This window comes from Plectropomus leopardus, chromosome 12, assembly GCF_008729295.1.
Source record: "Plectropomus leopardus isolate mb chromosome 12, YSFRI_Pleo_2.0, whole genome shotgun sequence".
In the NCBI taxonomy this organism is placed as follows: Eukaryota; Metazoa; Chordata; class Actinopteri; order Perciformes; family Serranidae; genus Plectropomus; species Plectropomus leopardus.
The window spans coordinates 32043289-32068662 of NC_056474.1; the positions used below are offsets into that span (position 1 = coordinate 32043289).

General features: G+C 39.0%; 1 protein-coding gene across 3 annotated transcripts in view; it reads left to right on the forward strand.

The window, feature by feature from the left end:
• Positions 1-2398: 2398 nt before the first annotated feature.
• The window catches only part of si:ch211-267e7.3 (ADAMTS-like protein 2), a 39602-nt gene continuing 16626 nt past the window's right edge, over positions 2399-25374 (forward strand). For 2 of the 3 annotated variants that reach the window (XM_042497944.1, XM_042497945.1), the window contains exons 1-5: positions 2399-2500; positions 15215-15295; positions 15722-15825; positions 24963-25038; positions 25198-25300. In XM_042497944.1, coding sequence (XP_042353878.1) covers positions 2408-2500; positions 15215-15295; positions 15722-15825; positions 24963-25038; positions 25198-25300 — 457 coding nt within the window. In that variant the 5' untranslated portion in view covers positions 2399-2407. The remainder of the gene's footprint in view (positions 2501-15214; positions 15296-15721; positions 15826-24962; positions 25039-25197; positions 25301-25374) is intronic. The other variant, XM_042497946.1, reaches the window with a different exon arrangement.

A 25374-nucleotide genomic window follows, 5' to 3' on the forward strand; every position in this document is an offset into this window, starting at 1 on the left:
TATGGCGGATGTAGAAGAAAGAAGCGATGTAGTCTGGGAAATTGAGGCGCTATGACAGAGGGGCCAGAGGTCCTGAGGCAAACTTCACCCAACAAAGAGGAGTGGATGTGCAGCATGCACTGTTGGGGAGTAACCAGTTACATGTGACCATACCTCCATCATAAATAATTACATTTCTGTACGATCACAGCAAATGTTAGTGTAGAGCTGATGCATCAAACAAACAACACGGAGGGAGCTATCAACAAAACAAACAGCTAATTTATCAAGAAAATGCAAACAGGTACATGTAGCCTTCATATAACTTGTTGGGGTAATCAAATTACAAAATAAATGTAATTGTAGTAAGTTACAGTTACTCAGAAAAATATGCCATTAAATTACAGTTAATAGTCAAAATGTGTGAGATTACTATGATAGAGGATAAGAAAAAAGATTTAGGGAATAAAGTCATAATATTTTGAGAATAAAGTCTTAATTTTAAGAATTAAGTTGTAATTTTGAGAATAAAGTTGTGATATTTTGAGAGAAAAAAGAAAAAGTAATATTATGAGAATAAAGTTGTAGTTTTACAAGAAAAAAATCATAATCTTACCAGAAAAAAATTCATAATTTCATGAGAATAAAGTCATAATATACAACTTTATTTCTCATAAAAGTACAACTAGAAGTCTCGAAAGAAATGTTTTTACTCATTGTGGCCCTAAAACTCTTGTCGTTGTTTACAAAGGGGTTACATAATGAAAAAATATATACATTTTCAGTAAAAAGTTTATACCAAATATCAAATTTAGATTTTCAAAACTTAGGCCTGCCCTATGATGACTGAAGGTAGAATGTTAATGACAAAATCCTGAAAAACAGCCTATGTCATGCATAGACGAGCACAGAATTTAATGTTTCTGTTTTTTGTTTGTTATGACAGGATCTGGTTAATGAAAACTGATTCTTTTTGGTGACATTTTAAATGAGACATACAGTGAAGTGAGTTGGATGAAACATCACTATTTCCAACACATTCTCATCCCAGATCATTACATGTTGCTGTTTTGTAGTGGACTTCTGCATCTAAACATCACCTTCAGGTATCCACCTGCATCTTCTTTTTACGTTCTTGGATGTCGCTAATGTGATGTTGAAACAAGCACAAGCACACTGCAACCAATGCCAGGACACAACAAATGTGCATGCTGGCACGGATGGTTAGGATTAGGGGAAGGAGGCACATGGTAAAGTGTATAAAAAACATCACATACAGACATAAAAGACAGGAAATAAAATCCAGACTCCTGCATGAAAGTCAGGGGCTTGTTGGAACCATCCACCTCCCCTCTTGCCCACCCATAGGTACCCTTGTGCCCCCTATATTACATCATTATCAGCAGCATTTCAACCTGAACCCATCTTGCCATGTTTCATGCGGGTGCGACAGGTTCTGTCCGGCCACATCCTCAAGTGACACCACTCATGCACAAATCATGTGGATGTAGCAGGTGCCATCTGTCTGGCCGCTTCCTCACTTGATGCCATCCAACGTTTCATGCACATGCGAAAGGTGCTTTTGGTGGCAAACTTACACCAAAAGCACTGTTAAAGTGGCGCTATTTTAGCACTTTCTGGAATTTTAAGAGTTTCCTTGGATTTAGGACACTCCTACAATTTTGGGAACTTTCTAAGATTTTAGCAGGTTTCACGGATTTTTAGGACTTTAGGATTTTAGGATATTCATAGGTTTTTAGGATGACTCTAGGATTTTAGCATGCTTCAAGCATTCTAGAAAGTTGCTACGATTTTTAGGACATTTCTAGAATGGCTTAACTAGGACTGCTGTTGGAGGGTGTGGGGGATCCTCCACTGGCACTTTTTTCGATTTCACAATATGAATCACTTCATTTTTTATTGTGAATTGGAAAAGGCGGCAGGTTTGGCCTGTTGGCCTTAAGTTGAGTATGGCCCAGCGTATTCAAAACAAAAATAATTTTATTTCACTTGCCCTCCCCAAAGCAAAATCGAAAAACATAGGCTAATTTTCTCTCCAGTGCTTAAAAGAATAGTTGAGGTGCCTTCCCCGTTTTGCCCCACCCTCTACCCTCTCATAAATAAGGAACAGTCCCTAAGACAACTTGAAAATCTGTGCAAAACAACTTCAACACACATGGATTTCCAAACACCACCCCCAAAACAAGCAGCCGAAACACACATCATGTGTATGTCAAACTGAGCCAAGAGTGGGAGTGCAGTGTGTGTGCGCGTGCGTATGTGTGTGAGCGCGAGCGAGAGCAGGAGGCGTAGCTACATCAAAAGGGGGTCGAAGTGGGAGGAGGAAGGAGGGCAGAAGGAGAGGAGTAAGGAGGGGAGCGGAGGTAAGGGGAGGGGAAGTGTAGTCGGTCCATGACATGAATGAACCATGTTCGGTAACGGAGGCTTAGCTCTCCTGGTTTGCTCCTTTCTCCTCCTACACCTCCCGGTTCTCCCGCTAACGAACAACTGGCCCGTTAAGGTAAATAGCACTTTAGCTGTTTGTTCACCTCTCAGAGCTGTGTCCATTTGTGAAAAGCTTGAACGCTGTGAAGGGGGACTGGGGAGTTTGCTCCAGTGGAGAGGAGTTCCACACAAGTCTGTCACTGTGATTCTGGGTTGCTTATCGTCAACGGCACTGTCTACTTTTCACCGTAAATTAATTCTTGGAGCCATTTTCAGTTCGGCTAACACATAATTCACTCAACGTGTCTGAATGAAATTTCAGTCTCTAGAGTAGTTCGGGCTTAAGCATAGTGCAATAGTGTTTGTGAAGGTAAGCTAACTGTTTCCAAATGCGGGAATGTCACTGTTCCCTTCGGCGAACCTCCGAGAAAAGTTTTCTTGGGATGCTCGCGTGCATATGTTGCTTCATGGAAGCAACGGTACCGACTTGTAAAACGGCCATCTCGCCTGTGTTTACATTCGACTATAAACAAGGCAGCAGTGAAATGGCATAAATTGTATAAATTGTAAATGGAGTTCGGTGTGCCCCAGATGAGTGTGACTATACAGTCTATGAGTGTGACCTGTTCTTCTGTGTGGATTGTCTAACATATTTTCTGAGGGGGGCTCCATGTTTGAACTGTCATATTGCTTCCCCCTATTCAACTTGCCTGTTTGTTTATGGTGGAGCTAAAAACAGCAGTTTTGTTGAACTTTACCACTTCATCTATTTGAGTGGAAGCAATGCATGCGGCTATGCATGTTTTACAAGTTAGGCAGAGGATTTGCCAGTGTTTTAAGAAAGTAGGATAAAGTCAGGTAAAATGGGACTCTTTCTGGTAGATTTCCAATAAGACTACCTTAAACTCTGAATACTACCTTAAATGTTACTTTTCCAGGGTTCATACAAGGTACTTAAGGTGGTTCTGAATTCAACAGTCAAGAATTTAAGTCCTCGAATACCTTGAAAATTAGACATTTTTAACTTGGCCGTTGAAAAGGTACTTGAATTTGTTTTGTTTGTTTGTTTATTAAGATCCCAATGAACTTCTGTATTAAACAGTGGCTACTCTTCCTGGAATCTTGTGTATTTTCACAGTATTTCATAAACTAGATTGTGCTTCAGTAACATTTATACTGAATGTACGGCTGAACACATTACAGCACTAATATGATACACAAGAATCAACACAAACTCAAAGACCATCAATAGATGAGACAATAAAGTACCTGGGAAATTGGATAGATAGCTCAAAATCTATTTCATATCTCCAAGATCATCAAATGTACATATATATAGTGTTTTACACTATTCCTTTTATGAATAAATACATTATTTTGTATTACTGTCAGAAATTTAAAAAATGGTAATGAAGTCCATGCTACCATTTTTCAATGATGCATTGTCCTCTGTATTAAACTAGTTATATGGAGAGGCAACAGAAAACGACTCTGCTGAATGTGTCTACTAATGATGTCTGTCTGAAAAAAAATGGAAGTTGACTATGAAGTATTTCTTGAGTTTTAGTTGTGATGATATTTCTTTTAATACTCATAAAAGAATAAAGCCTACTTTTCACACTTGACCAGACAAAGATATTCGTTAAACCCAGTGTAGAGGATAACTAAATGATAACTTTTTTTTAATAAAACGTATTAGATAATTGTGTAAACTAGAAAGCAAAGAACGGCGGTGACTGCAATTATTTGCCAATGCCCTTTTAGCAAAAAAACCCCCAAAAAACAATGGTAGACACGAGTAAATAGTCAGCACCAGGATGTTTCATGAGCTGGCAGAGTTTTAAGCTGTAATTCGGCAGTTGATAAGCAGCAGTCAATTAATAATATATAGATTTTAGGTCTTGGCATATTTGGTCATTTACAAATTTGCACTTTTTTGCAGCAGCAGCAGATGGTTGTAGAGAAAACAATTTCATCCTTTGAAATAATAATAAAAAAAAGAGTGCTTGAAAAAGTACTTGAATATCCTTGAATTTGACTCGCCCTTGTCTGTATAAACCCTGCTTTTAGAGCTCGTCATAGAGCTCTGGTATATTTCTATGAAGACAATATATTGCCAGGTAAAATAATATAGAAACTCAAAACTGCAAACATATTGACAACCCTGACCTCACTCTGATAACATGGTCAGGTAAAATGGGACAGCTAAAAAGGTAAAATGGGACAATCATGTTTGTTAGTTTTTTAAATGGTCAAATCCATTTGTCAGTCAAGTCATTAATTCATTAAGTCATTCATGTAACATGTGGCTATTCATAAAAAAAGATTATCCTACTTTTCTACCATTCTTTCCCTGTTCTCTCGCTACCTGTTTCCTTGGTGCCATATTGTATGTGCATGTGCCTGATGTGTGTAGCAGTAATGGCTAATTCCAGACTATAAGGGCAGGCATGAGCTCACTGTATCTTCTCACATTTTTTTAAATACTAAAAAGCTGGTTATATGACAAGATGGTACAGAGTCACACAAGTCGTGATTTTATGGCATCTGGTAACCTAAGAACATGCTCGTTTCACTTCAGAAAAATGTCCCATTTTAGCTCCATTTTTTTGATCTATTTCATCTGAATGCATCAAGCAGGCCACTCACTCAAAAGCCTTTCCCGTAAAAGGTCTGTTGCAAAATATTTTGATTATAAATATATTTATTAATATTTTATTATTATTTAGCTGCAGCACTCTACTCTTACTACCAAAATGAGAAAGTCAGTATGTCACATCCATGCAAGTTCTCATTTTTGATTCTTTCCCCTGCCCATACTAATAGTCTTAAACCAATCAAGATAATTATTTTATTAAACAACATTTGTAGTAACAACTCAGTAATGTACGGTGATTGGCTACTAATATTTTAAGAGCCCAAGGTGTAAAACCTTATTTGTTATATTACCTGACTCACATTACCTGACTCTCATCCCATACTTCATTACAGTGCTTAAATATTTAAAAAATGAGTTTTTAGATTTCTTTTAACTTTCACTTTTACTCCACTACATTTCCTAAAAAATGTATACTCCACTATTTCCCCTAAGCATCTTAATTGCTTTCTACACAATAGGGAAGGAAGGAGTGAGGGATGGATGCACTTCTAAAATGTTGGAATGGGCGGGAAGGAAAAGATGGATTTTGTTCTTTGTTCTTTCTTTCCTGATGTGAAAAAAACCCCACTTGCTTTTCTTCAAGTGTAAAGTAGGCTTCATTTTTAGGTGGTGTAGGTCTACTTCTTACAGAGAAAAAAACTTAATAGTTCTCAAAATTCTGACCACTGGTTTAATTCACCTTAAAATTTAATTTCTTCCTAAACCACATTTAAGTAAAATGACAGTAAAGTTACCTTGTACCTTGTACATTTACTTCCAATACTTAATCCTTTGAAACCTGTATCGACATAAGTTTTCTTGTGCAGCATTCAGACACCTTTCACAAGCATTTGAAACAGAGAATATTGGTACGAATTCTTCCAAAAACATGGAGACAAAGGTTATGTGCATCAACAGCAATAGTGAAAACAGACGCATGTCATATTACAATAACTATAGGTGTGAAATTATCAAATGCACTCTATGATCATATTGTGGGTCTGTGATGATATTGATAAGAGTCTCATGCATATATTGATACGGAGGTGTCCAGAGGCATGATCACAGCATCGGCGCAACCAGGACCAAGAGCACAATCAGAGCGAGCGAGGGGTACAGAATCTGTGCAGCAACATCACGAGCACAACCAAAGGCAGGGTCACAGTGCCAGCACAGATATCACCACGATCAGGCACAGCCAGGGTTGCAGCCAGGATTCGGGAAAGCTAGGAAACAAGGAAGCAGGAATGCTCCGGAGAGGCAATGGGATTAGTGTTGTGCAGTTCAACAGACCCAAGGTGGTGAACAGTAAAAAGGATAAGCACTCGATGAGGATCCTAGAGTCACTGATTAACAGTTATGACTTAAATATGAATGCCAGAGAGCAGTAATAGAAAAGAAAGAAAGAGAGCGGAAGCAGAGCCAGAGTGGCAGGTCTGAACGGACTCAAAACCACCCCCACCGGATCGGGCCGTAAGCTCTGCCACCTCTCCCCCCTCTCCCCCCTCCCCATCACACGGACGGGGATTTCAACTGAGCACAAGAAACACACTAAAAAAACTAGGGTCACTAATCAGTTATTATGGCTTAAACATAAAGCAGAGAGCAGTGTTAGTCCCCACTGCTCTCTGACCCCCATAGAAAGTCCCCCGGCAGGTTAAATCTATGTCAGCCTAACTATAGGCTGGTCCAGGCAACCTGTGGAAACGGTGTCTGCCTCCCTAACTGAAACTGGAAGATGGTTCCATAAGAGTGGAGCATGGTAGCTGAAGGCTCTGGTTCCTATCCTGCATTTGGAAACTATGGTACCCACAAGTAATCCTGCATTTTCAGAGCGCAGTGTTGGTAAGGAACTATGAGCTGTGACAGATAGGATGGAGCCTGACCATTTAGAGCTTTGTAAGTAAGGAGGAGGATTTTAAATTCAATCCTGGATTCTTCAGGGAGCCAGTGCAGAGAAGCTAAAACAGGAGAAATATGGTCCCTTTTCTTGGTTCCTGTTAGAACATGTGCAGCAGCGTTCTGCACCAGTTGGAGCAACCTAAGTGATTTGTTGGGGCAACCGAATAATAGGGAATTACTCAAGTGTGGCTTTCAGGTACTTCATCCACTACTGGTAAATGTTCATATAACACCCTAAAGGGGTCTTTATGTGTGTTACTCATATTCAGAAAAAGGAAAACAATCTTGAAGAATCTAACAATCTGTATTCTTGTCTTGTAAGTTAAACATTTCAGTAATATTGTCACTAAATTACATCTAATATTAATATACTGAGATGCTGCTCATTGCAATGTAAGGGGAAGAGCAGCTAACATTGTTTTCAGTCATAGTTTTGGTTCTCATACAGTGCTTCACTATTTTGTGGATTTAACCCCCCCCCGCAATATTTTCAACTACACCTCTCTTTGTTGCCTTTTTGTTTTTTGTGGCCAAGTATAAAAGTGGTTCAGTCATTCAGTCTGTCAAATGAACATTGACCATCTCAATTACCCAGCAATTGCAGGAAAAACAACAATTCCACCTAAAGAAAACTCCAACTCCAAAGTCAGTGTATAACATATAGCAGATGGCAATTGGCATGTCCCCATTTTTGAGAAGTAGGCTGAAGTCGGACATGGAAACTAAGCAAGGGGGGAGGGTATTGTAGCATAGTATCACAATATTTTGGCAATATCTTATCAATACACAGATGCAAAGTATTGATTTTTCATTATTACATCAATTATTTATGTCACAAATACAAATTGAAGTTTTGGCTGCCAACTACAATATCAAAATCAATTACTTTTTCAGTCCATTAGATACAATTTACTGCAATTAAAGTGGCTGAAGTGAGATAAACTGACTGAAAACTTTATATATTACAACAAACTCTTACGTTAGGGGAATGATTTGCAGAAGAAAAAGGCTAGTAAATTGCAATATATCACAATACATGTTACTGCGATACTCAGCATATCGCAACACATTTAAAATCGCAATACTCCGCATATTGCAACATATTTAAAATCGCAGTACTCAGCATATCACAACATAATTAAAATCACAATACTCAGCATATCGCAACATATTTAAAACTGCAATACTTAGCCTATCGTAACACATTTAAAATTGCAATAATGTTGTATCGTTAATAATACCGTATTGGAAATCACTGACATGGAGGTAAAGCAGTAAAAATACTCTTAATGTAGCATCCACTTAAACTGATACTGATTTTTTTAGGTGAGGTTTTACTGTCTAAAGATAAGAAACCCATACAAGCACACGTCAAAAGATCTTATTCATTTAGTGTTGGAAAGTAAGCATCACTTACTCACCATTTGGCCACATTCATTACTGTGGCCTAAATGACCAGCAAGCTGACTGACAAACTAAATGACTGATCTTCTGTCTGACCGAAAGGCTTACAGTGTGACTGTTTAACTGAGTAACTATCCTATCACTATCTAACCTATCAGTGTGTCTTGGGGTCTCGATGATGACTCAATGATTAAAACTCTAAACAGATGCATTACCAAAGGATGTGCAAACAGTTGTTGGCAGCACTCGCAGTTCTTTTTCTAAACCATGACCACACATGAATGAACTGAACATTAATGCCCAAGAGATAGCTGATAAAATGCCCCATATTTGTCTGGTTATCATTCCGTCCATTCATTTTTGCCACTGAAAGAAAAAATGCATCCTGTAAAGTGAGCTTAAAAGAGGCCTGGCTTTTGGATGTGAAACGAAGCTGTGTGGATAAGTTGACTACACATAAAATCACATAAAGCTGATGGCAGCAGTAGAAAAGAAAAGTTGTGTAGTGCACACAACAACTGGCATGACATCTTAAATGCTTTTTTTTGGCAGAGCATTGAAAGACGTTGTCTTCCAACAGTGCCAAACCAGTCTTTGCACATTATTACACACAAACGGAACGCACCATAGCCACAGTGAGGTCATTTTTTCTATTTAAAGCTTTAAATTTATTGTGTTAACATGTCTTAGTTTGAAACAACAGTCATTAATTTCCTATCAAGATGATGAAGAGATGAACAGCTTAATTTGACTGCATGTACACTTCATGCAGGTATTGGCTGTGTGCACCGAACAGAGTTTTCGAGATGTAGGCCTCATAAGGGCTAGATAATAATGTTTTCTCACAAAGAAAGTATGCTCATATTCAAACGTGTTCATATTTGTGAAAAATATATATATATTTTATTCAAGACCTTTTAAATTCAACATTCACTAGGTCACAGAACAAAATAAAGCTCACCCAAACATCTTGTTGGTTACTCCTACTAGTAATGTAGTCGGTAAGTCCACTGTTCCAACAATCACCAGCCCCTGTATGGTCCAAATACAGTAAATCCTTAAAGTCCATGTAAAGTGAATTCAGAGATTTTTCTCAAAACACATTATAAATGTTGGAAACTGATTGTTGAAAACATCTTACAAAGACACTTTACTATATAGTACTGAATTGTGGAGTAGTTTTTTGGGTTGGCCTAAAACCATAGCTCAACAATGCATTGGAGCTATACTTATCATAACCCCGCCTCTGACAATGTAGCAGTATAAAAATGGGAAGCATCATTAGCATAGTCGCACAATTGGGCGTGGCCTCCGCTCCTCCAGCGGACACGCCCACAGCATTTCAGATCAGCGAATACTGTGCATTTTTCATGATTTTGAAACCTTCTTTTACATACTTGGTGATTTTTTTGGCCATTCAAATTTGGTCAGGTGTTTAATAACATATTTCTGTGATGTGACAAACTCAGAACACATTTTAACAATCACTTTACACAGACTTTAATTCACCAAGTTATATGTAAAAAACATGTCATTATTCCCCACGCTCTCTCTGCCTGCTGGCCGCCTGCTGTTTACAGTCCCGTAACTGCTCCCTCCACCACTGGGTGTTGCGGTGTCTTTCAGCTCAGCTGCCTGTTCCACCAGTAGAGACCAGAGATTGAGCTCTGGTGGTTCATGCTGTGCACTACATACAGTGAGTTTAATAGAAAGAGCAGCACCTGTATTTATGACACTATTGAAAAACACACCTTAGGCATTTCTGAATATGGTTTACCATAACACAGTTATATTGCCCAATCCTAAACCCGCTCTTTTTTTAATTCAAGGGATGACATTCTTAGCCTTTGTATTCACAACTTTACATCTGGACAGTCAAGGTGGACTCCGTGTTGGAGCCTGATTGATTTTACAGGACAATAATGATACTGATATTTGAAATGAGAAATCTGATAACAAAATTTAAGCTAACATTGATTTTCAAAAACTTGAAATCTAAACCTTAAATTTAGCTATTAAAGAATAGTGATAGGCAGAGCCTAGTTACATTTTATAATTGAAAAATGGTATAGTCACTGCTACCTTGTGGCACACTATGTCACAGTGACACTATTTCTAAGTTACCCAAAACATATATGATATTTGGCATTTCTGTATATATAGGGATATAGATGTATCTATGATGGGCTAATATTTGCTTATATTATCAACCATGCTGATATTTACGTATCTTCAACTTGATCCTGCTGCTGGTTTTAAAGGGTTGGTTTAGATTTTTTTAAGTGGGGTTGTACTCAGCTGTAGCAAGTGTATTACATTAGTTTAGATTCTCCTAAGTAACAAAGTAACACAATCTAACAGATTGAAGCAGCAGTAGACCAGCAGCCCCAGTGTGTGAGGTAAAATTACTGTTTTCTCAGTGGAGTCTGGTGGCTATTATGAGACCATAGATGGGGAACTGCGGCCATTAATTACTTCCCTATAAAACTGGGCTGACTGATTGAAGGTTAAAGTGGTGAAAATGCTGTCAATACAGCATATGCTTAAAATGTCATTGATTCTTTTTAGGTGGAACTCCTTTTAGGTGTCCAAAATGCATTTTGTTGCTGACCCCACCACGCAGCAGTGCATTGCATAGTTTCTGTGTTGGCCTGCTTCTACAAACTTGGGGTGTGCCAGCTGACATCTACTGTGTGTAATACACTGAATATGGATAAGTAGCCCATACAACCTCATTTCAGAAAATCCAAACAATCCCTTTAAACTAAAATTCTGTGTTTGAACTTTCCAACAGTCATTCATCAACAATATTATAAATGGTAGTGTTTAGGTTGAGTTCTATCATAGCTGTAAACATACAGGACAGGCTGTCCAACAGTGTAGGTCACCACGGTTACTTATTCCAACATTTGAGGGCTGTAATGAAATGACAATGAAAGAAATATGGTAACATTACAGGTTATCTTGCAAGAGTTTTCATACTACATCACCACATCCTTATTATCCCAAAGTTTTACTCAGGAAGAGGTGCAATCATGCTGTTTGTGGATAGACCTGATGTTTCCAATCCAGCAAACACTTTGCACATGTAATCTTCAGTAGGGTTGAGTCGTTGTGGAAACTTTCAAACTGGTTTATACTGGTTTACACTGGTTTGCCAAATTTTAGCAGGTGTCTCACTTGACTCAACAGCCGCTCCTGAGTGGAACATAATGAATGAATGGATGAATGGTAAAATGAATGACTGAATGAATCTTTATTTTGAACATATGGAAAAAAAAACCTAAAACAAAACCCAAATAAAAGCTAACAAGCCTTATGGCCAAGTGCAATGTACAAAAACAAAAAGGTGAAAAAGAAGGCCTATACAAAACCTATACATCAGTCTCAATAACTCAATAAACAAATACTCAAGCCACTTAAACTTTAATATCACATGTTGGAAAAGGAGGAGGAAGAAGTACATCCTTCTTTATTCTTTTATTTATTCTTTATTCTTACCCATATATATATATATATATATATATATATATATATAATATATATATATATATATATATATATATATACACACACATTGACACGGTGTTCCAGCATAAAGCAGTTGTATAACTATCACGTAGCATTGTGTAACATTGGAACTCTCTGTCAACAATGAGTCTGTCAAATATGCACCTCTGTTACTTCATGTAAACAAACCATGTAGCTATCAGCTGTGCGCTGGAGATCCGATTGGAGTCATTAAGAGTTGGGGGATTGGCATACATGCTGTCTTACTAAGTTTGTAACGTTACTTTTTAAATCAGAAAACACATGTTTTATATTGTGATATGTACTGGAAGTGACATACAGTAACATTAGCTTAGCTTGTTTTTAGCAATGGTCTTTTACCTGAGCAGAAATTCTCATCTTCCTTGTGATCTCCCTCTAGCCAGCTGACACTGTGTTTAGGTTTTTGTCGTGAAATTAGGTTTTGTATAAATAATTCCTCATTTATACTTCATGAATCAGACATCCTCATCCACTGCGGCGCTTTCAAATCGACTAATAGATATTTATAGTAACACAGTACAGTGTTCAACAAAAGTTAAGCTCAGAACAGTTCCTGCAGTCAGTAAGGACATCTGTTTCATTGGCTTTGAATCCAAAATGCTGTCATATTGGTGCAGCTTTAGTCTTTAGTCTTAGCTTTAGTCTTTATTAGACTAACTCTATCATGTCCCCTCTCATCACCCCAAAAGTGAACAAACTCAGCATGCACCCCCCCTGCTGAAATTTGGTCTCTTCATGTTACTGGCGCCAGCCGCCTCGGCTCGGAAGCAAATTAGACGCAACATATTGGACACTAGTGGCTCCAGTCCTTTTATAAACATTATATATATTTCTAATGTAATTTGTGTTGGATTTAGCACTGTGTGCTACTTTTAAAACTCCCAAAGCATGTCATAATGATAAAATGCACTGGCATTGTCACAATGTGTCATCCCACCAAACAGAAAGTTATCTTTTTTAATGTGTGTTCCATCGCCATCCTAAAAACACTGATTGCCATCACATTGATAGCAAGCATCTTATACTTTTTTATGCTCACAGGTCATGTACATAGCCAAATACATACACACACACACACACGCTCAGAGGTAGAGTGGGTCATCCTCTAATCAGAAGGTCAGCAGTACGATCCCTGGCTCCTCTGGGCAACATTTCAAAGTACCCTTGAGCAAGATATTGAACCTCAAATTGCTCCTGATGCTGGGTCATCGGAGTGTGAGTGTGTGTGAATGATTACTGAGTAGCAGGTGGCACCTTGTACGTAGCCTCGGCCACCATTGTGTGAATGTGTGTGTGAATGGGTGAATGTGACAGTGTAAGCACTGTGAAAGCACTTTGAGTGGTCATTAAGACTAGAAAAACCTATACAAGTACAATCCATTTACCATTTACACACACACACACACACACACACACATTTAGAAGATGTGTTTGGTGTGTGTTTATGTGTTGAATTAGAGGCTAATCCGACAGAGTAAGGATGTATGTGGGCTTGTTTAGACAACACAGTAGTAGGACTTTGAGCCTTGATGTGTCTGTGTTTATGTGTGTTTGACAGCTGAGGGATTAAAAAATACTACCTAATTGAGACTTGACTTGAAGTAAATCATAACCCTCTGGCAAACCTAATCTCCACTTCAAGGACCATGTAGTGCAAATTTGTCAACTTAAAATTTTACATTAGCATTAATTTTACAAACACTTCAGGTACTTCCTAATACACCTGGATGTTTAAATATGTGTCAATACTAATTTTTCAGTGTCTGTTTGAGACAGGATATGTCTAATTTTGGAATGTTACGCAAGTGAAAGAAAGCAGTCCTTGAAGTTTGTTTTTTATGGGCGGCAAAAGATAGATCTTGATCGAATAAAACTACGAGGATCCTTACAGTTGTGCTAGAGGCCAAGGCAGTGCCATCTAGAGAAATTATGTCCTTAGAAAAGGAGTTTCTGAGGTATTTTGGGCCAGGAACAATAACTTTTAATATCAAGAAATTGCGGCTTATCTAGGCTTTTATTTCCTTAAGACATGCTTGTAGTCTAAGTAACTGATCAGTTTCAACTGGTTTCATAGAAAGATATAATTGCGTATCGTCAGCATTAACAATGGCAATTTACAGAGTGATTTCTAATTATGTTGCCTAGGGGAAACATAGATTAAGTGAAAAGGATTGGTCCAAGCACAGAACCTTGTGGCACTCCGAAGCAGACCTTAGTATGCACGGAGGATTGATCATTAATATGAACAAACTGGGAACGATCATAACAAAATGATACATGTATATGTTTCAACAGTGCTCCTAATGAACGGTCCAGCTATCAAAATAGAAAATCTATTTGTGGCTACAGATGTTTTAATTGTGGTAGGCTGCCATAAATAAATGAATGAGAGAGAAACTGTGCTTTTGTTTGTAATACTAAGTCGTTACAGGGATCAAATAGTACACATAGTAATTTTTGTAAGTTTATCAAAGTGTAACTTTCCCTTTTTTAGCATGCTAAAACTAAATACAAACACAGAGTGTCCTTGCTTTTCTGCAAAGTTGTACTTAGCTAAAAAAAAATCAATTTTACCTGACGTGCAGGTTCAGTAGAAAACAGAATGTTGAGCTGAACTCATATCGAGCTAATCACAATAGTGTAGTGGTTGACACTTTTGGATGGTTAGGCAAGGTTATGTTCGTGTCCTGTCACTGTTTCCAGCAGATTTAATGAGGGACCAAAGGTGTTTCTTACCAAGACATTGCTGCTTTTCCCGCTGGGGTTATCCCGCAAACCAAGTATTATAAACCAAAGTGTGATTTGAACTACCTGGTTTTGTGCCTTAAATTTACCACATCTACAGTGCTGTTGAAACCTAAAGTTTTACATATCCACTACATGATAGCATGCAAGTGTAACAAATGCATGCAACAAATGTCTGGATAAAGGTACAATCTCAACACTTTTCTCTGCAAATTGGGTTGATTTTTTTTTTTTTTTTAGCATCATTTTTGGGGGCTTTTTACCTTTATGCAATAGGACAGGTTTAGTGTGAAAAGGGGAGAAAGAGGGGATGACATGCAGCAAAGAGGCTGCGGCAAGGATGTAGCCTTTGTTAATGCGGCGCTGCTCTACCAGGTGAGCTACTGGGTGCCCTGATCTGCTTGATTTTTTAGATACCCACATACATTGTATTATATACAGCATGATATTGCCATCTATCTGTGTTTGTGTGTGTTTGTGTGTGTGTGTGTGTGTGTGTGTGTGTGTGTGTGTGTGTGTGTGTGTGTGTGTGTGCTGTGTGTCTGCCAGGACAGAAGTGAAGGGAGGGTGGACATTCATCTACAATCACGCTCTTCTGGAGCTCACAATGCCCAACAGACAAGCAACAAGGTATAATCACACTCACATACTTTTAAATCTATTTCAGTGTCTCACTTTTGAAATGTGTAATGTAGGCCTAACTGTGTCATTTGTGTGTGACTGTAATATGAGACTCTTCATCCTTGCAGGTAGGGACAAATTTATGACCCTATGTCAAGGTCTGACAGACGTGTGTCAGTAAAATTTCCTTCTGAGCAACATACAACCTCCAAGCACCACCAATTAACTGCTTCTGTTTAGGCTGTAGATGGTTAACATTAGGGGATAAACACACACCTACTACACCTTAGAACATTCTCTTGTCTGACTTGTGAAGGCTGGTTCATGTTCATGAGTCTGATTATTCTCCCAAACTGCAGTTTGGTGTGTCACAGCTCTCCTGAATAGATATTGTTAACGGATGGTTTTTTCTGACTTTTGTATATTTTGTCCCAGGAGGATGTGTTTCAGTGGTGGGGGGAGTGGTCCAGTTGGTCCTCTTGTTCCAGGAGCTGTGGAGGAGGAGTGAAGAGCCAGGAGAGACACTGTCTCATACAGCGGTACAGTGTTTAAATGACTAAAAGGTTGCATATATATAGAGTGAGATATGTTCTGCTACCCTTCTCTCTGAATAATTTGGTTTTAACACAGAGGGCCATGAGTTAAAATGGTTGCAGGTACACTTGAATGTGACCGACTAATTAAAGCAGGTGTGGCCACTTGATCCAGGCGCAGCTTGGAGGCAATATTATTATAAGTAGTAAGACGAAAGAATCAGGTGGAGATGGGAAAATTACAGTAATGGTTAGTCACATGAGCTTCACCCCCTCTAAAAGCAGCAGGAATAGAGCAGGAGGTGTGCAGCTGAGGTGTCCAAGAAACAGAACACTGGAAAGTCCCAAAATGCACATACTGTATATCAGAATCAGAAATACTTTATTGATCACCAAGGGGAAAGTGCAGTTAGTTACAGCCGCTCTGATGCCAGCATAGAGAATTATAGCAAGTAGAAATAAGCATCAACACCAGTATAAGAATAAAAATATATAAGAATAGAAAATATAAAAAAGAAATACAGTAAGAAATGTAAATGTAAACCTTTACATCTAGCATGTAATTAAATATGCTCAGTATGTAAGTGTGTAAACTAAAATGTAAAGTACAATCAGCTCAAATCTGTAAAAATGTCATATAGTAAGGATAATGTGCTGTGTGTGCGTGTGTGTGTGTGTAATTAAAAACTGTTAACTGTTCATATGCTACAGTGCTGTGTAACAACTAGTATGTAAGTTAAAAATATAAAAACATGAATATGTGTGCAAAGCTACAATAATAACAATATATTCATAAGAAAGAATAGCAATAAGAATATATCCAGCTCTGCTGCTGCCTCCATCAGCTGCTGTGGAAGGTAAGGAGGAGACAGATGTTTTTAGATTGCTAAACTATGTTTTGCTGTTTCCATGCTGGTGTTGTGGGACTGTACTTTATTTATCAGAGGAGTAGGGCGGCTGTGGTGTGACTTTTTTAAAAATCTAAATTAGATATAAAATATTACCTTTTCATGTTTTATGTCTCTCACCTGAGCCAAAATCCCTCATCTGTGCTTTCATTTTTTTAAATGCCTGGCCTGTTTTTGCAGCACCCCATCTCCCCTCATAAGTAACAAACAGTCCTTATCCCTAACCACTGAGGAAGGCCGGCGCTGTGACAAGGAGCATGCACAGAACGCCAAGTCCAGTTAAAGTCTGACTGAAGTATTTACATGACAGAATAGCTTGACTTCCAATCGCATTATCTGGGTGTGTTAGTCCAATATCAAGTAATGCAATTTAGTTCATTTTCAGTCAGACTAACATGTTTACATTTATTAAAAAGTCCAGTTTTAGTCAGACAAACACACTAATTCCACTTTCTCTAACATCATGTAAATGTACTGAATCGTTTTTTTGGTGGCTGAAATAAGTGGTTAACACTAGCTCAAAAGACTTTAAAATGTTGTTCTATAATATGAAATACATTATTAAATACCCCACTGTGAACTTTGAAGCTTTTATGTGTCTTAAAAAGGGTGGTCTCTAAAATGTGGCTAAATGGGACTATAGGCTGTCATTATGCTGAGCCACTCTAAACACGGCTTTAAAGTAGTGGTGGCAATGCAGCCAAAGTGTAGTTCGTTGATAGCCTAAAGTTAGCTCTTTACTTCTAGCGATTGCATTAAGGCTTCAAAAATCCTAAAAGTAATGTTGCACAGGGCAGCTGTGTGACGTGTGCAAAAACTATGAATATGGTAAATTGACAGAGCCATCAACTCTCGCATTGACCATGAGACACACGCAACTAGCACTTTTCACACATTTCACACCACAGGAAAAAAGTAAATAACAGATAACTTCTGACAGCAGCGCAGCACTCGCACACTGTAGGAGTGAGTGAATTACTATTGTTATGGGGCTGCTCGAATTGCTCAGGTGTCTTTTTGGAAGTTAAAAAAAACATACCTTAATGCAGCCAGAGATGCATCAGTTTCATCATTTACATTATACAAATTTTCTTTGGATTGCTTTATGAGAAGGTTTAGAAGGTTGAAGAAGGTAGATTTATTAGTGATTTTTTAAACAAAGTTTAAAAAACAAAATTACATTTTTCTTTGATCCTGCTACATCTTTGGAGGTGAAGCATGAGTTGATTAAGTTGATGGATTGAGTTGATTTGGGCATGTTGCTGCTGATGGCATTATTCAATTCCTGCAGTGCATTTTCTGAATTTGCATCAGAGTCTTGTGTCCTTATGACTCCCAAAAAGGTCCATCCATCCAGCACATCAGCTTGATCTGAACAGCTCCTGGTCCAAGTCAGGTCAGCCTCGCCCTGATAACAGCTCTCCTCCCTCCCCTAATCTGGCACTTTCAGTTTTGTTTCTCCCTTCTGGTCTGACTGGCTGCTCAGCGTATGCCATTTGTGGGGATCCTCTCGTGGTCTGCTGTATTCAGCCCAAACCCCACACAACTTTTTCTGTTGTTGATTTAAGTACCTCTCTATTGTAGAAAAGTTGTGCTTCAGCAGAAGGGGCCATGGTGTAGAAAAAATAGAAAAATATTGCAATATATAGCAAAAATATAGCAAGGATTTTAGGAGCTACAGGCTGCTACCCCTCTTTAGCTGATGACTTGTGAATCAGTTGTGTTCATATAGATCATGTTTAATCTGTTTGGGCTTTTAAACCTATTCCAATCAGATTAGTAGGCTCCATTTAAACTTGCCCACTTGTGATAATAGATGGTCTAAGCGGGTAGAAATGCATCACAATTTCATGTTAAAATGAGCAAAATGGCACTGTGCAGTCCTTTTTGAATAAACAGAATGTCTGCTGCACCATTACACCCACCTCAGAGCAAGTGGGTTCATCTGGAGCCAGGAAATTAGCAAACAGGCGTGAGTGGACTACCAGCTGACTGCATCGCAGTTGAGTTTGTTAAACTGCTGTCTTTGTGCTGTAAGAAAAATAAGTCTTCAGAGTGAAAGACACATTTTGAAGAATTATCAGCTTGGGTGTGTGGCAATTTCTTCAAGCCCTGTGCACACAGTGTTTGTGTACACAGAAAGTAAACATATGTAAAGCAATGCACACAGCAGTAACCCTGGTGGAAGAGTGAGTAGAAGCATGGCCATATACAAAGGGAAGTGAGGTAGAGCGTTGATAGAATGTGTGTGTTTGTAGCCATCTTGGTACCTTTGACCTCCCCCTGTCAGACTTGCGGAAATTTCTGTCAACCAAGATTAACGCCACTCTGCCCTCACTGTTGGCCTTCTGTCTCTCGCTTTCTTCCCCTTCCTCCCCCTTTCTTTCTCCTGTCTTTGTTCCTCCCCCTCCCATTTTCTCCTCTCGTGTCTGCCCCTTCTACTCCTCTTTCCTCTCCACTTCATCTTTCCACACTCCTCTCTTCTTCCTCCCTTACCCTATACACCCATCTCTCCTTTTTGCCTCCCCTCCTGCTTTTTTCTGTCTTCTCTTCCTTTCCTGTCCCACCCTCATCACCTTCTACCAATTAGATGTGACACTCTCACATAGTGACCTCCCGCTCACCTCTTCCTGCTGTCTCTCCTACTTTACCGTCTAAACAGTGTAGGAGGATGGGCTGAAGAAAGAGAGACACAGATAGATAGACGGAGGAGGTGTGTGTGGGGGGTGCAGTTAACATAATGAAAGACAGATGCATTACCTCCATGCTGGACTCCTGTAGGTCCTCCCCAATACACACAAACTCACAGAATTAGGATCATGTTAACCATAAACTACAGCACCCTTAGAGAGACTGTGTTGCAAACACATGTTACTTGTTGCGAAATTTTGCAAACTTGTGAAGTTCTGAGAGCCTTGATTGTGTTTTCATCAGCTGGTTTAAAGTAAATAAAGAGGTTCTTTCTGCGTTATTGTCAAAAAACACATTCAAATAACTGGTTATTAAGGATATGTTGATCACATGTTTCTTCTGAAGACATGATTGTTTGAATTGTTGGTAATCACAAAACCACAATAGAAAACTAAACACAGGAGCAATAGCAGGAATGACATTTATACCTCACAATGTCTACTTTATTTTACTATTCTGCAGGTCTGTAGTACCCCACCTACACTATCCTATCCACTACCTTTTAATTTTTGACACATTTTGACTTTTCTATCCAGCTGTAAGATATATGTGACCTTAAACCTCTTTTGACCACTGGCAAGAAGCAAAGGGAGGGATCTAAAGCCACATTAACATTGGCTGTTCAAGGCGGGAATATCCAGCCGGTATGCTGCCTTGTTGCTCTGTATATAAAGTCCAATCGTAGAAAGGGGGGGCAGAGTAGTCTTGCCTCTGAACCGGGAATGGGGATAGTAGCACTGCAATGAGGTCTGTGTAAAACATAAAACTGGAAAGACATGACCATAGGTGGGGAGTTGTGGCGTTTTTATCTCGTATTATGTTGGCAACCATATTAGCTAGTAGTAGTTAGCAGCTTATTCAAACAAGAGCAGCAGTCATATATGTCAGCATAGTGGGAAAACAGTGAGATTCAGGAGCTCCTTACCCTCTGAGAAGAGGGCAAGATCAACCGTCATACAACAGAGAAAATAAATGATTGAAATGTATTTCATTTGTTATTGTTTAGAAAGCACTGCTGATACATATGTTATATGTCACACTAGAGGCAGATGCTGTTGTGTTACGTGTCACATAGTCTCTTTTGATTGTGGGATGCCGTGGTGCGTTGTATAATCACACACTGGAGCCGAATGATGCTGCCGTTGATTGCTTCTGTGTAAAAATGCAGGGTTGTTAGAAAAAGGGACTTTGCTTTGGCCCTATAGCACCATCTGTAAAAGTGACTTTAGTGAGTGACCAAGGTGACACCAGGCAACCAGCCCCAACATTAAAAGCATATTTCATGCATAATTTTAAGCTTTAAAAAATTTTAAAATGGGGGTCTATGGGTATTGCCTTGCTTTTTGAGCCAGTCTTAAGTGGACATTAGAGGAACTGTTTTTGTTCTTCTGAGCTGGCTTCATTATTTTTTCCACACAAATAAAAACAAACTAAAAATATAAAATAAAAAATCAACAGCAGGGGTCATATTTTAGCATAATGTTGCTCCAAGGTTTATACAGGATAAACAATGGTCCTTTCTGGGAGGAAGAGCAGCTCAGTCTTGTCAAGCTTTAGCTTCAGGTAGTGCAGACATCCACTGAGAGGCGTCTGCCAGACATACAGAGACTCATGGTGCCACCTGGGTTTCAGACCAGGGAAAAGACAGAAATAGTTAAGTGCTATCTGCATAGCTGTAATAAGGAAATCCATGTAAGTGAAAAAAAAACCCAAACCAAGTGACTTGGTGTAAAATGAAAAGAGGAGGGGATCCAGAACAAAGCTCTGAGGGACCCTAATAGTGAGGCTGTAAGGTTTAAGCTACCCTCTAAGTGTAGTCTTTTAGGAAGTATGTGAATAGGAAGACGGAAGAGCCCAGGCCTCCCAGTTCTTGGAGGATGGAGCAGGGAAGTTGTATTATGCTGTGGGCTCCTTTGGAAATACTGTATTTACCATATTTACAAGTTACAAGCATCCGAATGACCCTTCAAAGTCATAATTATGAGTAGAAAATTGTGAAGTTTCAGTGATACTTCAGTTGTAGAGTTATAAAGATTGCTTGACGATTCAGGGCAGCAGAAATGGCAGAAGGCATGGAAACAGTGTCAACTATTGACAGTGAAAAATTAGATATTCCGTTATTTTGTTCCTAGTAGCTGTCGTTTACTTTAAGTAGGTGCACATTTTAGCATATGCATCTATTAGCTGTAGCAAGCAAGCAAACTTTTAACTATAAAGCATGCCATGAGAGTATAATAACAACAACAATGATAACACAACTTGCTGACTTGACGTCATAAATGCATAAACATGGCGGGCAAAAGTCAATGTTTGGTTAATGGTAAGAAACTTGATTTTATTACGTCATGTATTAAGTATCAAGTTTTGATCACATTTAATGTTTAATATGGTATTCATGTTAACCACTGTCTGTGTAGAGTGACTTAAATTAAATATAAAAAAATGTACAAAAATATAATATATAAAATATTTAAACATAAAATAAAATATAAAGATATAAATAAACTGGAAAAACCTACCAAATTGCTGTTTAAACACTTGTAACATTAAATGCAACCCATCTTCTCTGTAACCTCCATGTTGTTCCCACCTTACCTCAAAGCACATGAACACAACAAAGTCAGAAGAGGGACTTCCCAACTCGGAAACAACAACCTTCCGACATCTCATGAATGTAGCATTAGAACTGATGCTGTAAACCAAGATGGCACCTTTTCAGTTCAATAAGAATTGATAGATAGTTGTACAGTCTGATGGCTCTGTGGATAAAGGATTTCCTGAAGTCCTCAGTTCTGCAGCACACTGACATGAGACGCTCACTGTGGCAGCTTTTCTGTCCAGCCAGGATGCCATGCAGTGGATGGCTGTTATTGTACAGGATGCTCTGCACATTGCTCCTTGAGCATCTCTCCACAGCAGTTCCCACAGAGTCCAGACTCCTGCCAAGCACTGAACTAGCTTTTTTAATCAGCTTGTCCAGCTGCTTCCTGCCTCTGTCCATCATGCTGCCACCCCCTTGGAGTCCCCGTGCTGCTCAGGACCATCCAAGATACACAGTTCTCAAGCCTGATGAACTGTAGTCGTCCCATCAGGTTGTCTAAGTCCCAGGTGGTGAGGTGCTCAACTGGCACATAAGCCCAAACGTTTCTTCTTCTTCCGGGTTCCCTCTAGGTGATGTGGCCCACTGAATATATGCATTGGAGTGCTGCCTATGGCCCAGTGTTCTTGATAAAGTGCTGCTGCTTAGCCCTACAAAAGAAGTCATTTCATACATGAGAAGTTAATACAACTAAAAGTGAATTATCTTTGCTTGTGCATGTGATTGTTCTAATAAAGCTGATGTGAACAGGATTAAAATACGCTTTTGGCCTTTTGGCCTAATATTTTGCCACGCTGAGACAGTCATCAGGTTTCCATTACAGATTTCTATCAGGCCACTACACTAGCTGCATTATTTCCAATCCATGGTGATGTAGGCATGTTATGCGGGTGATAATGGAGAGGCAAGCCCCTTATACATGGGAGCAGCCATGTATGAAGTGCTTTTTAAAGTTGTGAAACGTTGAAGAAGGTGGAATATAGGTCTGAAATGGAAAAAAGAATTGAACAAGTCATGATAACGAACTTTGTGTTAGTTAAGTTGTCAGTATACGAAATGTGAGAAAGTAATGGGGATAACATGAGTCAGCATTAGTCAGCATGGAGCACTTTGAATTTATTGTGTGAAGTGTATATAAGTACTGTTTGCTCATAGTGACAGCTGCTCTAGGTACTCATTACAGAAACAAACTCGCTTTTCATTATGAGCACTAAATGTCAGTGAATCACTACAAACTAGTATTTATTCCACAAAGAAACAGTAATGGGGGAGATGTCATGTAAGCTGTGTGTGGGCATGACAGACTGCACACCAAAGAAAAGGTTTCAGAGAGAGAGAGATGGTAGTAGATGGTAACATTTTCACCTTGGTTTCAAACATGTCCAAACACCCACTAAACCTTGGCTTTTTAACTAGCAGCCAACTTTTAAAATTAAAAGTCTGCATGTTATCTCTAGATTGGCTTGATAGTGCACTGAGGTCACTCTACCTGGTTGGCACTGTGTGTCTACCAAAACGTTTTTATTCCTGGCACAGATCTCGACATTAACGCTTGCCCAGGGCAAGTAAACTCTGTGTTCAGGCAAGTGGAATGCCTTGAGTGAATGCTTTTCCACCTGAACAACGTGAGTCCATCTCACCACTAAGTGTTGAACAGGACTGATTAGAAAACCTTGACACACTGGACTCCATAGAACTTAGCTGGGGTTAAAATTGTCATACACAATGTAACATTATTAACATAAATATCTCTGTAACTTTTCATGCGAGAGATAGACTTACTATTTACCAGTAGCTAACATTAGCCATCCTGCTGCTCCAACAAGGGCCCTGGTGTAATTGTAACCCTTTCAGAAGCTTTGTAATCCAACCTTGAACTGCAGTGTCCTTTTGGAGACTTAGTAAAATAAATCCAACACTGAATGTGCACAGGGATTGTTTATCAGTTTTTTAATTAAAAATGAGGGTTAAAACATGTTCGACTTTGGGTACAATGCTGCACTTGACACTGTAACCAGCTGCCCAGTGGAGTAAGGGCGGGGCAAAGACAGGAAAGACCAGCCATCAAAGTGGAAAAAAACAGCAACAGCTGTGTTATTCAGCTGGGAAAAGAAACACTTTGGTGGACACACGGCTTTATGTATGTATTTGCAGCTTGATAAAGCTTCTTGTAAACCTCACGTTACTCACAGATCCCACATGTTAACAGACATCATTATGGCTGTGATTTGGTCATAGGCACGAGGCCGCAGTCCGAGTGCTGAAGATAATCACAGTTGTGATGATATACGTACAGCACAACATCATGACCTTGAGTGTGATATTGCTGTTATACAACAGTTCAATAAGTGACAACAGATTATGATTTGTTTGTTTATTTAATTTTTTTTTTTTTGGGCGGGGGCTCTGCCATTACAAATAGTTCCGCAACCACTGGAAGTGACAGCTGTTGCCTAGCAACACATCCAAATTTTCCAGCACACTAGCTTGCTACTCTGTATAAGCTCGGTCTACATGTTATGGGCAGACCAGCTGCAGTCTACAGTATCATGTACATGTATGTGTGTTTCCATTGAAATAAAAGTCGGTTGAGGGCTTTTGCACCAGGCAGAATATTGCTCAGGTATTTTTTTAAGCAATGCTACCCGTCAGACAGGATTTCCTTGCTCTTCAAACACTGATACAATCTACAGTAACGTTAGATTACTACCAACCCTTAATGTATGCCTAATTAATGGTTTACAACAACTTTAAAGTGTAGTAATACCTGTGACATTGTACTGTATATTGGCAATCATGGAATGCGTCTCGAACAATCAAATTGCTTGGTTGGAACTAACTGTTGTATATTATACTGTATATGCATCTTGTGTGTTGTCCATGTCATACAGTATATTGACCATACTGGGTTCTGTATATTATATTGTATCCTGTCTCTGTCACAGGCTGTCCACCACCCAGAACGTTAACAGCTCATATTGTGTTGGCTCTCCTAAACAGTACCAGCTCTGTCCAAACCAGGTATGATGCTATGCTGATTTTAAAACTGTACAGATTCATTCTCTGTGAAGTCTTAACTGTAGAACATAAGAGGTAATGGATGAAATTTGTTAAAAAGAACTAGCAAACTCTTAAAGCTGCAGATGTCCTTTTCCATATGCGTTTTGTTGTGTTTTTCAGCCCTGTCCCAGCCCCAGTGTGAGCTTCAAACAGCACCAGTGTTCTCAATTCAATTCCAAAGCCTTTGGGAGAAGATACTACCAGTGGATACCTCTTTACCCAGGTATAATATCTATTTACATGTCTTTCTTCCGGTCTTTTCCAGCACTTTGCCTTGGTATGGCCTCTCTCTGTCCT